General features: G+C 39.6%; 1 protein-coding gene across 2 annotated transcripts in view; it reads left to right on the top strand.

Moving 5' to 3' along the window:
- The window catches only part of OLFM2 (olfactomedin 2), a 270986-nt gene extending 253825 nt beyond the window's left edge, over positions 1-17161 (top strand). For both annotated transcript variants that reach the window (XM_075858947.1, XM_075858948.1), the window contains exon 6: positions 16293-17161. In XM_075858947.1, coding sequence (XP_075715062.1) covers positions 16293-16967 — 675 coding nt within the window. In that variant the 3' untranslated portion in view covers positions 16968-17161. The remainder of the gene's footprint in view (positions 1-16292) is intronic.
- The last annotated feature ends 718 nt before the right edge of the window (positions 17162-17879 follow it).

The following is a 17879-nucleotide window of genomic DNA, read 5'->3' as shown; positions in this document are numbered from 1 at the left end:
CAGTGACATTCAACACATCACCTCCCCCTTGTAGACAGTGCTATACAGCCCCCCACCTCCCCCTTGTAGACAGTGCCATACATCCCCCACCTCCCCCTTGTAGACAGTGCCATACAGCCCCCCCACCTCCCCTTGTAGACAGTGCCACACATCCCCCACCTCCCCCTTGTAGAGAGTGTCATACAGCCCCCACACCTCCCCTTTTAGACAGTGCCATACATACCTCCACCTCCCCCTTGTAGACAGTGCCATACATCCCCACCTCCCCCTTGTAGACAGTGCCATATAGCCCCCCACCTCCCCCTTGTAGACAGTGCCATACAGTCCCCCACCTCCCCCTTGTAGACAGTGCCATACAGTCCCCCCACCTCCCCTTTGTAGACAGTGCCATACATCCCCCACCTCCCCCTTGTAGACAGTGCCATACATCCCCCACCTCTCCCTTTTAGACAGTGCCATACAGCCCACCTACCTCCCCCTTTTATACAGTGCCATACATCCCCCCACCTCTCCTGCTATTACTCCATATCACCTCTCCCTATATCTCCTCCTATTACTCCATATAACCTCTCCTTATATCTCCTATTACTCTATATAACCTCTCCCTATATCTCCCCCTATTACTACATATAACCTCTCCCTATATCTCCTCCTATTACTCCATATAACCTCTCCTTATATCTCCTATTACGCTATATAACCTCTCCCTATATCTCCCCCTATTACTACATATAACCTCTCCCTATATCTCCTCCTATTACTCCATATAACCTCTCCCTATATCTACTCCTATTACTCCATATAACCTCTTCCTATATCTACTCCTATTACTCCATATAACCTCTCCCTATATATCCTCCTATTACTTCATATAACCTCTCCCTATATCTCCTCCTATTACTCCATATAACTTCTCCCTATATCTCCTGCTATTACTACATATAACCTCTCCCTATATCTCCTCCTATTACTCCATATAACATCTCCCTATATCTCCTGCTATTACTACATATAACCTCTCCCTATATATCCTCCTATTACTTCATATAACCTCTCCCTATATCTCTTCCTATTACTCCATATAACCTCTGCCTATATCTCCTCCTATTACTCCATATAACATCTCCCTATATTTCCTCATATTACTCCATATAACCTCTCCCTATATCTCCTCCTATTACTCCATATAACCTCTCCCTATATCTCCTCCTATTACTACATATAACCTCTCCCTATATCTCCTCCTATTACTCCAGATATCATATCCCTATATCTCCTATTACTACATATATCCTCTCCCTATATCTCCTCCTATTACTCCATATAACCTCTCCTATATCTCCTCCTATTACTTAATATAACCTCTCCCTATATCTCCTCCTATTACTCCATATAACCTCTCCTATATCTCCTCCTATTACTTAATATAACCTCTCCCTATATCTCCTCCTATTACTCCATATAACCTCTCCCTATATCTCCTCCTATTACTCCATATAACATCTCCCTATATCTCCTCCTATTACTCCATATAACCTCTCCCTATATCTACTCCTATTACTCCATATAACATCTTCCTATATCTACTCCTATTACTCCATATAACATCTCCCTATATCTCCTCCTATTACTCCATATAACATCTCCCTATATCTCCTCCTATTACTCCATATATCCTCTCCCTATATCTCCTCCTATTACTCCATATAACCTCTCCCTATATCTCCTCCTATTACTCCATATATCCTCTCCCTATATCTCCTCCTATTACTCCATATAACCTCTCCCTATATCTCCTCCTATTACTCCATATATCCTCTCCCTATATCTCCTCCTATTACTCCATATAACATCTCCCTATATCTCCTCCTATTACTACATATAACATCTCCCTATATCTCCTCCTATTACTCCATATAACCTCTCCCTATATCTCCTCCTAGTACTCCATATAACCTCTCCCTATATTTCCTCTTATTACTCCATATAACATCTCCCTATATCTCCTCCTATTACTCCATATAACCTCTCCCTATATCTCCTCCTATTACTCCATATAACCTCTCCCTATATCTCCTCCTATTACTACATATAACCTCTCCCTATATCTCCTGCTATTACTCCATATAACATCTTCCTATATCTACTCCTATATCTCCTCCTATTACTCCATATAACCTCTCCTTATATCTCCTCCTATTACTCCATATAACCTCTCCCTATATCTCCTCCTATTACTCCATATATCCTCTCCCTATATCTCCTCCTATTACTCCATATATCCTCTCCCTATATCTCCTCCTATTACTACATATAACCTCTCCCTATATCTCCTCCTATTACTACATATAACCTCTCCCTATATCTCCTCCTATTACTCCATATAACCTCTCCTTATATCTCCTCCTATTACTCCATATAACCTCTCCCTATATCTCCTCCTATTACTACATATAACATCTCCCTATATCTCCTCCTATTACTACATATAACCTCTCCCTATATCTCCTCCTATTACTCCATATAACCTCTCCTTATATCTCCTCCTATTACTCCATATAACCTCTCCCTATATCTCCTCCTATTACTACATATATCCTCTCCCTATATCTCCTCCTATTACTCCATATAACATCTCCCTATATCTCCTCTTATTACTACATATAACCTCTCCCTATATCTCCTCCTATTACTACATATATCCTCTCCCTATATTTCCTCTTATTACTCCATATAACCTCTCCCTATATCTCCTCCTATTACTACATATAACATCTCCCTATATCTCCTCCTATTACTACATATAACCTCTCCCTATATCTCCTCCTATTACTCCATATAACCTCTCCTTATATCTCCTCCTATTACTCTATATAACCTCTCCCTATATCTCCTCCTATTACTACATATATCCTCTCCCTATATCTCCTCCTATTACTCCATATAACATCTCCCTATATCTCCTCTTATTACTACATATAACCTCTCCCTATATCTCCTCCTATTACTACATATATCCTCTCCCTATATTTCCTCTTATTACTCCATATAACATCTCCCTATATCTCCTCCTATTACTCCATATAACCTCTCCCTATATCTACTCCTATTACTCCATATAACCTCTTCCTATATCTACTCCTATTACTCCATATAACCTCTCCCTATATCTCCTCCTATTACTCCATATAACCTCTCCTTATATCTCCTCCTATTACTCCATATAACCTCTCCCTATATCTACTCCTATTACTCCATATAACCTCTTCCTATATCTACTCCTATTACTCCATATAACCTCTCCCTATATCTCCTCCTATTACTCCATATAACCTCTCCCTATATCTCCTCCTATTACTCCATATAACCTCTCCCTATATCTCCTCCTATTACTCCATATAACTTCTCCCTATATCTCCTCCTATTACTCCATATAACATCTCCCTATATCTCCTCCTATTACTCCATATAACATATCCCTATATCTCCTCCTATTACTTAATATAACCTCTCCCTATATCTCCTCCTATTACTACATATAACATCTCCCTATATCTCCTCCTATTACTCCATATAACCTCTCCCTAGATCTCCTCCTATTACTACATATAACCTCTCCCTATATCTCCTCCTATTACTCCATATAACCTCTTCCTATATCTCCTCCTATTACTTCATATAACCTTTCTCTATATCTCCTCCTATTACTTCATATAACCTCTCTCTATATCTCCTCCTATTACTCCATATCACCTCTTCCTATATCTCCTCCTATTACTCCATATAACCTCTCCTATATCTACTCCTATTACTCCATATAACCTCTCCTATATCTCCTCCTATTACTCCATATAACCTCTCCCTATATCTCCTCCTATTACTCCATATATCCTCTCCCTATATCTCCTCCTATTACTACATATAACCTCTCTCTATATCTCCTCCTATTACTTCATATAACCTCTCTCTATATCTCCTCCTATTACTCCATATCACCTCTTCCTATATCTCCTCCTATTACTCCATATAACCTCTCCTATATCTACTCCTATTACTCCATATAACCTCTCCTATATCTCCTCCTATTACTCCATATAACATCTCCCTATATCTCCTCCTATTACTACATATAACCTCTCCCTATATCTCCTCCTATTACTCCATATAACCTCTCCCTATATCTCCTCCTATTACTCCACATAACATCACCCTATATCTCCTCCTATTACTTCATATAACCGCTCTCTATATCTCCTCCTATTACTCCATATAACCTCTCCCTATATCTCCTCCTATTACTCCATATATCCTCTCCTATATCTCCTCCTATTACTACATATAACATCTCCCTATATCTCCTCCTATTACTACATATAACATCTCCCTATATCTCCTCCTATTACTCCATATAACCTCTCCTATATCTCCTCCTATTACTACATATAACCTCTCCCTATATCTCCTTCTATTTCTCCATATAACCTCTCCCTATATCTCCTCCTATTACTCCATATAACCTCTCCTATATCTCCTTCTATTACTACATATAACCTGCCCTATATCTCCTCCTATTACTCCATATAACCTCTCCCTATATCTCCTATTACTCCATATAACATCTCCCTATATCTCCTCCTATTACTCCATATAACCTCTCCCTATATCTCCTGCTATTACTCCATATAATATCTCCCTATATCTCCTCCTATTACTCCATATAACCTCTCCCTATATCTCCTCCTATTACTCCATATAACCTCTCCCTATATCTCCTCCTATTACTCCATATAACCTCTCTCTATATCTCCTCCTATTACTCCATATATCCTCTCCCTATATCTCCTCCTATTACTACATATAACCTCTCCCTATATTTCCTCCTATTACTCCATATATCCTCTCCCTATATCTCCTATTACTCCATATAACCTCATACATTTTTACCCAGAGTTTTCTTTTTAATCTAGAAACAGCATATATTATGGGTGGTGTCTTAAACGGGGATCAACTGCAATACCATAGACAGGGCCGGACCTAGGATAGATGGCGCCCTGTGCAAAATGATCTTTCGGCGCACCATCCCATCATTTAAAAAAAATGCCCCATATAAAAATTATAATGCGCCTTTAGTGCCCCCCATACAGTATAATAATAATAATATTTAATAATATAATATATTACAACCCCTTCAAGGACACAGTATTTTGTCCTCCTCAAATTGTGCCCACAGTATTATGCCGCCTGTAGTACCCCCACACAGTATAATGTCCGCTTAGTGGCCCCCACACAGTATAGTGCCCCCTGTAGATTTTGCCATATTGCCTCCCTGTAGACAGTGCCATAATCCCCCACCTCCTTTTTGTAGATAGTGCCATACAGCCCCCCCACCCCCCCTTGTAGACAGTGACATTCAACACATCACCTCCCCCTTGTAGACAGTGCTATACAGCCCCCCACCTCCCCCTTGTAGACAGTGCCATACATCCCCCACCTCCCCCTTGTAGACAGTGCCATACAGCCCCCCCACCTCCCCTTGTAGACAGTGCCACACATCCCCCACCTCCCCCTTGTAGAGAGTGTCATACAGCCCCCACACCTCCCCCTTTTAGACAGTGCCATACATACCTCCACCTCCCCCTTGTAGACAGTGCCATACATCCCCACCTCCCCCTTGTAGACAGTGCCATATAGCCCCCCACCTCCCCCTTGTAGACAGTGCCATACAGTCCCCCACCTCCCCCTTGTAGACAGTGCCATACAGTCCCCCCACCTCCCCTTTGTAGACAGTGCCATACATCCCCCACCTCCCCCTTGTAGACAGTGCCATACATCCCCCACCTCTCCCTTTTAGACAGTGCCATACAGCCCACCTACCTCCCCCTTTTATACAGTGCCATACATCCCCCCACCTCTCCTGCTATTACTCCATATCACCTCTCCCTATATCTCCTCCTATTACTCCATATAACCTCTCCTTATATCTCCTATTACTCTATATAACCTCTCCCTATATCTCCCCCTATTACTACATATAACCTCTCCCTATATCTCCTCCTATTACTCCATATAACCTCTCCTTATATCTCCTATTACGCTATATAACCTCTCCCTATATCTCCCCCTATTACTACATATAACCTCTCCCTATATCTCCTCCTATTACTCCATATAACCTCTCCCTATATCTACTCCTATTACTCCATATAACCTCTTCCTATATCTACTCCTATTACTCCATATAACCTCTCCCTATATATCCTCCTATTACTTCATATAACCTCTCCCTATATCTCCTCCTATTACTCCATATAACTTCTCCCTATATCTCCTGCTATTACTACATATAACCTCTCCCTATATCTCCTCCTATTACTCCATATAACATCTCCCTATATCTCCTGCTATTACTACATATAACCTCTCCCTATATATCCTCCTATTACTTCATATAACCTCTCCCTATATCTCTTCCTATTACTCCATATAACCTCTGCCTATATCTCCTCCTATTACTCCATATAACATCTCCCTATATTTCCTCATATTACTCCATATAACCTCTCCCTATATCTCCTCCTATTACTCCATATAACCTCTCCCTATATCTCCTCCTATTACTACATATAACCACTCCCTATATCTCCTCCTATTACTCCAGATATCATATCCCTATATCTCCTATTACTACATATATCCTCTCCCTATATCTCCTCCTATTACTCCATATAACCTCTCCTATATCTCCTCCTATTACTTAATATAACCTCTCCCTATATCTCCTCCTATTACTCCATATAACCTCTCCTATATCTCCTCCTATTACTTAATATAACCTCTCCCTATATCTCCTCCTATTACTCCATATAACCTCTCCCTATATCTCCTCCTATTACTCCATATAACTTCTCCCTATATCTCCTGCTATTACTACATATAACCTCTCCCTATATCTCCTCCTATTACTCCATATAACATCTCCCTATATCTCCTGCTATTACTACATATAACCTCTCCCTATATATCCTCCTATTACTTCATATAACCTCTCCCTATATCTCTTCCTATTACTCCATATAACCTCTGCCTATATCTCCTCCTATTACTCCATATAACATCTCCCTATATTTCCTCATATTACTCCATATAACCTCTCCCTATATCTCCTCCTATTACTCCATATAACCTCTCCCTATATCTCCTCCTATTACTACATATAACCACTCCCTATATCTCCTCCTATTACTCCAGATATCATATCCCTATATCTCCTATTACTACATATATCCTCTCCCTATATCTCCTCCTATTACTCCATATAACCTCTCCTATATCTCCTCCTATTACTTAATATAACCTCTCCCTATATCTCCTCCTATTACTCCATATAACCTCTCCTATATCTCCTCCTATTACTTAATATAACCTCTCCCTATATCTCCTCCTATTACTCCATATAACCTCTCCCTATATCTCCTCCTATTACTCCATATAACCTCTCCCTATATCTCCTCCTATTACTCCATATAACCTCTCCCTATATCTCCTCCTATTACTACATATAACATCTCCCTATATCTCCTCCTATTACTACATATAACATCTCCCTATATCTCCTCCTATTACTCCATATAACCTCTCCCTATATCTACTCCTATTACTCCATATAACCTCTTCCTATATCTACTCCTATTACTCCATATAACATCTCCCTATATCTCCTCCTATTACTCCATATAACCTCTCCCTATATCTACTCCTATTACTCCATATAACCTCTTCCTATATCTACTCCTATTACTCCATATAACCTCTTCCTATATCTACTCCTATTACTCCATATAACATCTCCCTATATCTCCTCCTATTACTCCATATAACCTCTCCCTATATCTCCTCCTATTACTCCATATATCCTCTCCCTATATCTCCTCCTATTACTACATATAACATCTCCCTATATCTCCTCCTATTACTACATATAACATCTCCCTATATCTCCTCCTATTACTCCATATAACCTCTCCCTATATCTCCTCCTAGTACTCCATATAACCTCTCCCTATATTTCCTCTTATTACTCCATATAACATCTCCCTATATCTCCTCCTATTACTCCATATAACCTCTCCCTATATCTCCTCCTATTACTCCATATAACATCTCCCTATATCTCCTCCTATTACTACATATAACCTCTCCCTATATCTCCTCCTATTACTCCATATAACCTCTCCCTATATCTCCTCCTATTACTACATATAACCTCTCCCTATATCTCCTCCTATTACTCCATATAACCTCTCCCTATATCTCCTCCTATTACTACATATAACCTCTCCCTATATCTCCTCCTATTACTCCATATAACATCTCCCTATATTTCCTCTTATTACTACATATAACCTCTCCCTATATCTCCTCCTATTACTCCATATAACCTCTCCCTATATCTCCTCCTATTTCTACATATAACATCTCCCTATATCTCCTCCTATTACTACATATAACCTCTCCCTATATCTCCTCCTATTACTCCATATAACCTCTCCCTATATCTCCTCCTATTACTCCATATAACCTCTCCCTATATCTCCTATTACTCCATATAACCACTCCCTATATCTCCTCCTATTACTCCATATAACCTCTCCCTATATCTCCTCCTATTACTCCATATAACCACTCCCTATATCTCCTCCTATTACTCCATATAACCTCTCCCTATATCTCCTCCTATTACTCCATATAACATCTCCCTATATTTCCTCTTATTACTACATATAACCTCTCCCTATATCTCCTCCTATTACTCCATATAACCTCTCCCTATATCTCCTCCTATTTCTACATATAACATCTCCCTATATCTCCTCCTATTACTCCATATAACCTCTCCATATATCTCCTCCTGTTTCTACATATAACATCTCCCTATATCTCCTCCTATTACTCCATATAACCTCTCCCTATATAGCCTCCTATTACTCCATATAACCTCTCCCTATATCTCCTCCTATTACTCCATATAACATCTCCTATATCTCCTCCTATTACTCCATATAACCTCTCCCTATATAGCCTCCTATTACTCCATATAACATCTCCCTATATCTCCTCCTATTACTCCATATAACATCTCCCTATATGTCCTCCTATTACTCCATATAACCTCTCCCTATATCTCCTCCTATTACTACATATATCCTCTCCCTATATCTCCTCCTATTACTCCATATAACATCTCCCTATATTTCCTCTTATTACTACATATAACATCTCCCTATATCTCCTCCTATTACTCCATATAACATCTCCCTATATTTCCTCTTATTACTCCACTTCTGTCCTTAAAATTCCTTCTTGTGCGTGATAAAACATCTTATACATTACAATTACCCACCACTAGCTTTTTTTCAACAGTGTTGGCATGTTGAAGATACATCTGTCACTGTATCTCTAATTTAGACTAGAACGCCATTGATCTCAGTCATGTGGCCCCATACATGCAGTAATACAGCCAGTTTTAATACTTTAGTACTGTTGACAGATTTTTAGGTACAGTCAGATCTTATAAAAATCCCCATAAAGGAAATTTCTAAAGATTGAAAATGTTCTAGTGTTTTGCTCACTGGGGTTTATGTCTACTGGTTAATTATTATTAGTCCTCCTGTAGTGATTGGACACAGGTCACACTACAGTCATGATTTCCTACTAGAAAACAAAATCTGTTTTAGTGAAGAACTATGGAGTAAATCTAGTCTCTGATTGTTATTTGCAGTTCTTACCATCTTTGGTGGGGTCTACCTTATATAGTGGGATATAAAGTCTAAAGTGAATATGTACATTTTAATATGTCCAAAATCAGAGCTCTAAATCCCCGACATAGACTTAGAGTCTGTCTGAAGCCACTACTAGAGCGCGCTTAGGAGCTTACCACGTACTATTGGTTACACATATTGAACTGAATAATATAACAGTGTACAGTAAGCTCCCCCTAGTGGTGGCTGCAGGCAGCCAGAATTTTATCTATGTCTATGCAGGCGATTTGGGGCTCTGTATCAGAAAAAAAAAAAGCTTCGACCCATGTAAAGATATATTTAAAAAAACCGTACAAGCAGAAAATGTTGAACCTTAAAGGACACGGTGTTTATACATTTGTCTGTTCTGATCGGATATGTATATTGGAAATGTTGGACTTATCCAGTATAGTGCTAAAGTCCTTCCACCCTCCCAACAAGAGCAAAGCAGCACCTGATATGCCCCCCACATCCTCAGGGGAACTCCTTTATGTTTAGCCAATCAACCTAATTTCAGAAGTTTCTGATGAAAAAAGTAAAGATGCTTTCGAGCCTAGGTTCTTGATGAATGGTACGTGTACATCAGAGGGTACATGCCATGTCTCTAGGGGTTATTGGCCCCACATTAAAAATATTTTTACAGCTTCAGTTCCATCTCACCTCATAATAACCAATTGATTTGCATAGAGTAATCTAACATGAATGACTAAAATCAACTTGAATCGAATACATTTTCAGACTTTAGATATTATTACAGTACAATTGATGTTATCAGTCTTTCTCCAAAGTACATGAAACCACTTTGAACTGCTTGGAAATGTATTTATAATGGTGCTGACGTGTTCAGGAGGCTGCAATTAATTTTAAGTACTTGCAGGGGTGTAGCTATAGGGGGTGTAGTGGTATCAGTCGCACCTGTGCCCTAGAGTCTTAGGGAGCCCAAAATATTGAAGTTATGCCTCTGTGTACTTGTAATGCACTTGTGCTTTCCACCACCATGTGGACGCCAACAATATTGGTGAAAGCAACAGGACCTTTCCATTATTTGAGCAAGAGACCCATCCAAGCATTATAATGTACCATCATGTAGCCTCCAAAGTCTCATGTAATTTTTTGTGTGGCTAGCTAGACCCTATGCTGCATATTTCCTCTGATAAAGTCCAATATTTATTTTTGACATAGGACTGTCATATGAATTGAGCTTTATTTACATGATACCATTACAAAAGCAAATATTTTTACAACACTTAATCCCTTCCCACACTGTGCCATAAATGTACGACCCTGGAAGTCAGCGCTTATCTCCCAGCACAGTACATTTACATTGCTGTGATCGCAGGTGCACAGCAGTTGTGCTCTCGTGACCACCCGTGGGACGGCAGCTGTTACTTGATGTGATAGACAGCTGCCACCCACTGGCAATGGCGGGGATGGGAGAAGACTTAAGGTCCTCTTACACGGCTCGACATGGGCTGTGTAAACGAGCGCCAATCAAGACAGGTCATTGATCGGAGCTCGTTTGCTCCTTTCACAAGGAGCTATGTATGGGTACGAGCGCTCATTTCTACGATCGCTCATCCCCATACATTTCTATCATGTCGGCAGCGCATCTCCCTGTTTACAGGATGGGAATGCAAAAAAAACTAGAACAGAGCCTTCCTAGAAGCAAGGCTCATCAGAAATAAAGGAATGACCTCATAAGCGTTTCTGCTCTTGTGCTCTCAGTTGGCCACTTGGGGCACATCTAAAGGTGAGTTCATTCCATCTTTTCAATTGTTGTGGTGCTGTGTGGCGGTGTCTGTTGCTGTGGTGCAGCACTTGCGGGGGATATGGCCCAGAGCCAAGCTGGCTTGGCCTGGAAGCAGGGGTGCTTCCGGGCCTCTGTGTTGCTCCTCTGCGGGTGCGGTATTGTGGTGGCGGCGCCACCATTCATGGCTGCAACCAATGGAGTAGGGACCAACTTATCGGAGGTCGCAGTGAAGTGACAATTTGATCAAAATGTTGACTAAGAACCTCCTGTTCATGTTCATTGATTAATATTGTGGATGTGCAGTTCTTGTTTCTCCTCTTCAACCAGTAGAAATAACGGTGGGTTGACTCCAAATTGACTACGTTTATTTGGCCTAAGGCGCATTCAACTGAGGTAAAAGATCACAGGGTAGGTGAAAAAACGCCCATTAAATATACAATCTTGAAAGCCTTGAACACAGTATTATTTGAACAATGGTGCACCTGAAAGTATAGCCCTAATGTAGCTATATCGAATTATCTTGATGTTCTATTTGATTATATTAAGTGGCTTCTTATTCATTTTGACTACCGGTAAATAGTTTTTCTCCATAATTTTCGACTTTCCATTCGAGTCTTCGATCTTCTCAATAGTGTGTTTAGGGTTTCTGTGATTTCCCCAAACCATATTGTGTCTGGTCATCTTTCTATTTTATCTTTGACTCTTCAAATTGTCTTTTCCGATCAGATAGATCTTCTTCTGATGTCCAAGATATATCCCAAGATATAGCTGAGCTGTGTTTTGGACATTTGTGTTCAGGTAGCTGAGTAGACTTAATCTATTCAAGGATCCACTTGTTTCTTTTCCTTGCCAACCCGAGTATTCTCAGTACATCTTTACCAACTCGAAAGTTCAAATTCTTCCATACTTCTCCTCTCCTGTTCTAGTTTATTGTTCAGTTTTTACATCTGTAAAGACCTGCAGAGAACACCACAACCCAGGCACTTCTGTGACAGTCTTTTGCTTCCCATGGAACATCATTATGTGTTAAGATCTTGTCTTGGGCTTTCATTCTTGCTCTACCAAGTGCCAGTCTGCGTCATTTTTTCACTACTCTATCCTTTGTTGTTAATAATTGATCCACGTAGATAAACGCTGTCCGCTTGCTCTAGGTTGCTACTATTGACTCTAAAGCTAGCTGTGTTCCAGTGTGGTTCTTGTTATTTCTTCTTTTGCAGGTGTCTTTGTAAGTTCTGTTGTCCCTGGCACTGGGTCGATAGTGTTATTCTCACGCAGTATTGCTTTTGACTGGAAGCAGTTCTCAGTTGCCCAATTACTAGTTACGGTTCAGTAACATAGGACGCTAGCTGTCAGGAATGGTTGAACATAATATACAGCCACCAGCAATAAAAGAACTCAAAGGGAAAGCAGTATATAATTGCCTATATTCAGCAATGACACATTACGATGTGTCATCTTGACTTTCTGACTACCGCTTCTCGCCAGTGGCAATAATCTGGGAAGCGGTTGTCTAATCCCTTAATAGATATTAGCGCAGTCTTAGTCAGCGGTCCCCAAGCTTTTATACCTTGTGAGCCACCTTCAGCTTTGAGTGATGGCCGGGAGCCACATTTAAGTAAAAAAACCTTAACATATTAAAATGTAGAGAAACATAAAATCCAAAAAGTCCAATTTGCAGGTAGATATTTCAGATTAAAAGTTAACACACTGGTATTCCACCACCCAAATTAGCACTTTTCTGGTGATATAATATGTCTGCAATATTGTGGATGTCTTATTTTGCAAGACCATATGGTCACAATTTAGTGTTTCTTTTATTATCCACACAGCAGGGTGATGCGAGCCACATGTTTAGGGACCACTGGTCTAAGTGAATAGACTGGATGAGAACGGTTGGTGATGTCACTCACCAGAGCCTGCCCACCCACTCTATTCTGATGTGGCAGCTGGAAGAGAAGCCACAGGGGAAGGCAGGACCCTACGGGTGCCTATTATGACTCTGCAATGTGTGAATTGTAGAGTCACTTTAAAGATCCCTCCTAACAAAAACCTGTACTCCATTGCATAGTATCCAAAAGTATCATATGTGTCTTCTATATTATTCCAAAAATACCTATATGGGAACCATCAGGCAATGATTACTCTTTTTTGTTCTCCTCCTTACTTTCTGCTCAGTCAACAGAACTTTATTAGCAAGTTCTACAACACATGGACACAAGTATATTTATACCATACAGAAAAGTTGTCCAAAAGTCGAACTTAATTTTAACCCATTACATTCTCCATTGTTTTTGCATGACCTTAAAAGAGATGACTCAGGTTACCTACAATCTCTGTATTTAAACCGCACAGATCATATATATCTACCGCCTTATTAATCCCTTCTAAGTGCTAATACTCTTATAGCCAAGTACCGGTGTAACACTATTCATCTGCAGCAGTAACACAATCCATTCTATGCGATGGCACCATCAATTGTACTCAGTAACTCTATTGATTGCAACTTGTAATACAATTCATTCTCAGCCGTAATGTCATCAGTTCTGAGTGGAAGTGAAACACCATTGATCCCAAGCAGCAATGCCCTGCATTCTAAGCGATAGTTGTATTGAATATTGGAGGGAAATTCCATTACTGCAAAGAGTCTATGCAATATAATCTGTGGTATTGCTCATTCATCCTGACAAAGCAATATTTTTTAAGTGGTATTAATACTGATACCAACCTGGGTACTTATGAAATGATACTCATCCTTATTGATCCATGGCATTCTCCCCGGACGTGTGAAGAATTTGGCAATATATGAGTTTAAATTGTTATTAAAGCAAAAAGCCTTGTAGGATGATTTACCGTCTTTCCTACTATTGTTCCAAATAACTAATTTCTATCAGTTGTCAACAGTGTTGTTTAATGCCAAAAGCTATTTATGTACCTCTATGCTATGAGCTGATATATTAACCGACTTTACTGAAGACAAGAAACAGCTTTTGTACGTTGCACCATGAAATTTAAAATTGTAAATGCCCAAGGAACAGTCTAGTCTGCAAAATGAATCACAAAAAAGGTCATTTAGGAACCGCAAAAGTAAAAAAGCAGAGTATGGTCTTGTATGGTGATTTGTGATCTCATTTAAAAATAGTATATTAGTTTATGGATTTACATAGCTCGATTGTGGCCTTTGTGAGGGTGAAGTTGTGAGGAAAGTCTTTGAGTTGATAAGACTTAATGGCAGCCATTACAATTCCTATATAAAAAGTGGTCATCAACCCAATTCCTACAGACCCTTTAAGAAATTCCTACAGACCCTATCTCATAAAGTGATGGCATGTAGCTAAGATGTGCCATCACTTTCTTACTGGTAAGGGTTCAACTGCCGGGATCCCCATCGATCCTGAGAATAAAGGGGCCACAGCACTAGCTTAGCGCTGCATACCCTTCACAGTTTTTTCTCTGCACAGTGGTGATCCCGGCCGCCCGCTGTGTAGGTGAAAACCGAATAGTGACATGCTGCACTTCCCTGCACAGCCGGTAACTGGGAGTTCTGCTGTGCAGAGAAAGTCTGCAATCACTTTATGAGATGGGAAACCAATTATTGGCATACTAATCTGCGCTGTGGTGTAGAGTTACCGTTTCCTCTGCCGATCCCACTCTTGTAATGCTGTGCCTCTGGAAGGTCCCTTGGCCGCTCAGTACATTTGGAATAGTTAAAGAAATGTTCCCTTCTCCATTGTGTGGCATTTTATTGATGAACCAGTAGATCCGGGTGAACTGTACTCTTAGCCCCATTTTTGTTTGGTGCTTGCACTGGAATTCAAAGTATATTATATTAGTGATTATATTATAATTAAAAAAAGGGACAAATGCCCATAAATAACCACAAGAATAAAGCTGCAAACCAAAATTGATTAAAAAAAAACAATAATGCAAAAAAGACATGTTACATTAAATATGGAAAATTGTCAGGAAAAACAGAATCCGCATGACCAGTGAATGAAATAATGCGTCCAGGTATCAGGGCTAAACACCATCCCTAGTTGCAATTAACAAACATTGTCGCTACAAAAATCGGTCAAAGAAAAAGATTGTGTTGGAAGACAAAGATATTTATCTATTTTATGGAAAGCCTGTTTAAAGGATCTGGGATCTGGAGAGAAGAGTGGGACCTCAATCCATCAAGATAACTTTAGCATGTGGTATACCAATAAAATAGAAGGGTCTTATAAAAAAAAAAGTGTGTATTACTATAGGGGAGTAAGTGACTGTGTTTGGGTTTGGAGCGATGGACTAACATCCTATTAGATATATGTGAATAGTTAGAGGATCGATGTCTTAAGATTTTGTGTTTTTTTTTCATCTTAATTATCTGTTGCTGGGTCAGTTGTGCATAAGTCCTGGAGTTGTCTACTTACGTCATATGTGTCTGAGAAGACCCCAGGAGACCACAATGCTGCAACCCTTTTTCCTAACGTCCTTGTTATATATATTTTATTCAGTTTCCATTATTTTCCATTTAAACATAGATATATTTATTTTATGATTCCCTATTCCCCAAGCATTTTGAATAGTTGATAAAAAGATTCTGACATTTGGCCTTAAAATTTTTGGACATTGCATTCTGTTATTGCTGTTATTATTCTTGTAAGCTTTCTGGAGTACTCTCAATGAATTGCTTTTATGTGTGCATTAGGAAAACTCGAAACAACATTTTTGGACTTCCCTATTAACAAAAATGTTTCTTTTTCTAGGTCTGGTACATGGATGGTTACCTAAAAGGTCGAAGAGTCTTGGAATACCGAAGCCTCAATGACTTTATCAAGGGTCAAAACTTTGTTCAGCACCTCCTTCCCCATCCTTGGGCCGGCACTGGACATGTGGTTTACAATGGCTCCCTCTATTATAACAAGTATCAGAGTAACATAGTGGTAAAATATCACTTCCGGTCCCGTAGCGTCTCTGTCCAGAGGAACCTCAACAACGCTGGCTATAACAACACTTTTCCCTACTCATGGGGTGGCTTCTCGGACATTGATTTCATGGTGGATGAAAATGGGCTTTGGGCTGTTTACACAACCAACCAGAACGCAGGAAATATCGTTGTTAGCAAGTTGGATCCCCAGACACTGGAGATCCTCCAGACCTGGGACACCGGCTACCCGAAGCGAAGTGCTGGAGAGTCCTTCATGATATGTGGTACCCTCTACGTAACCAATTCTCATTTAGCTGGAGCCAAGATCTACTTTGCGTATTATACTAATTCGTCTACTTATGAGTACACAGATATTCCATTCCATAACCAGTATTCACATATCTCTATGCTGGACTACAACCCACGAGAAAGAGTCCTCTACACCTGGAATAATGGTCATCAAGTTCTCTACAATGTCACTTTGTTTCATGTTATAAAGACTTCTGGAGAGTGATGTAGACTGTATAAGACATTCATCCCACCTATTTTTGTTCTTTCTTGGTTTAATTCTTTTTACAGTCTGATAATTCCAGTTATTTCTATGAAACGCACAGAGTACAAAAAGACTTTCACGTGGTTGAGTGAGCATGGTATCAAGTAAACTTTTTTTCTGCGGTGGCAAATAAAGACAGTATTGACATTGGTAAAGTTTGATAAGTAGTATTTATTTCTTTCACCTGCAAACAAATAGAAAATCTGGTATACCCAATAACAATATGAAAGGATATAGTTCACTAAAAAATCATACAAAAATGTGAGACCAATTTAATGCTTCATTGCCAACAATTAGAGTTCATTCAAGTAGGATAATTTTTTTACTCAACTGTACGTTTTAAGAATATAAAATGCACCAAATTTATCAAAGTGATTTTTTTGTGCATCAAGCTAGACATGCCAGAGACTTTTCTCTTTCTTATACCAGCTATTAGCTTAATAAGTTTACGCCACTTTTTTGCACCACACCGTTGCACATTTTTGTTTACGCATTTTACCCCACAATCCTTTTCCAGGCCATGCCCTTTTCCTGTTAAGTCATGCCCCTTGTCGAGCATCTAAAAAAAAAAAAGTGTCTAAAACTCTTAATACATATGGCGCAAGGGAAGGAACACCAAAATTGTGTCTCAATTTTAGCTAGAATTCTGGCGCATTTCAAATAGTAAATCTGCCCCATTGTTCCTTGTTTGGCCTCATGTAATCGGCAAAGCTGTGTGCATGGAGACTGTATGGGAAGGAAATTTCTATGGTTCCACATAGTTACACAAGCATAAGTGCTTTAAGTGCTGGAAAAAAGAGGGAGACTTGACCCAGCGCTGGCTTTTTTGTAAAAGGAAACGATGCTCAAACTTTATTCGGGAAAAAAATCCAA

Source organism: Rhinoderma darwinii, chromosome 3, assembly GCF_050947455.1.
Source record: "Rhinoderma darwinii isolate aRhiDar2 chromosome 3, aRhiDar2.hap1, whole genome shotgun sequence".
In the NCBI taxonomy this organism is placed as follows: domain Eukaryota; kingdom Metazoa; phylum Chordata; class Amphibia; order Anura; family Rhinodermatidae; genus Rhinoderma; species Rhinoderma darwinii.
The sequence above is the reverse complement of the archived record's forward strand: the minus strand, read 5'-3'. Positions and strand labels throughout refer to the sequence as shown.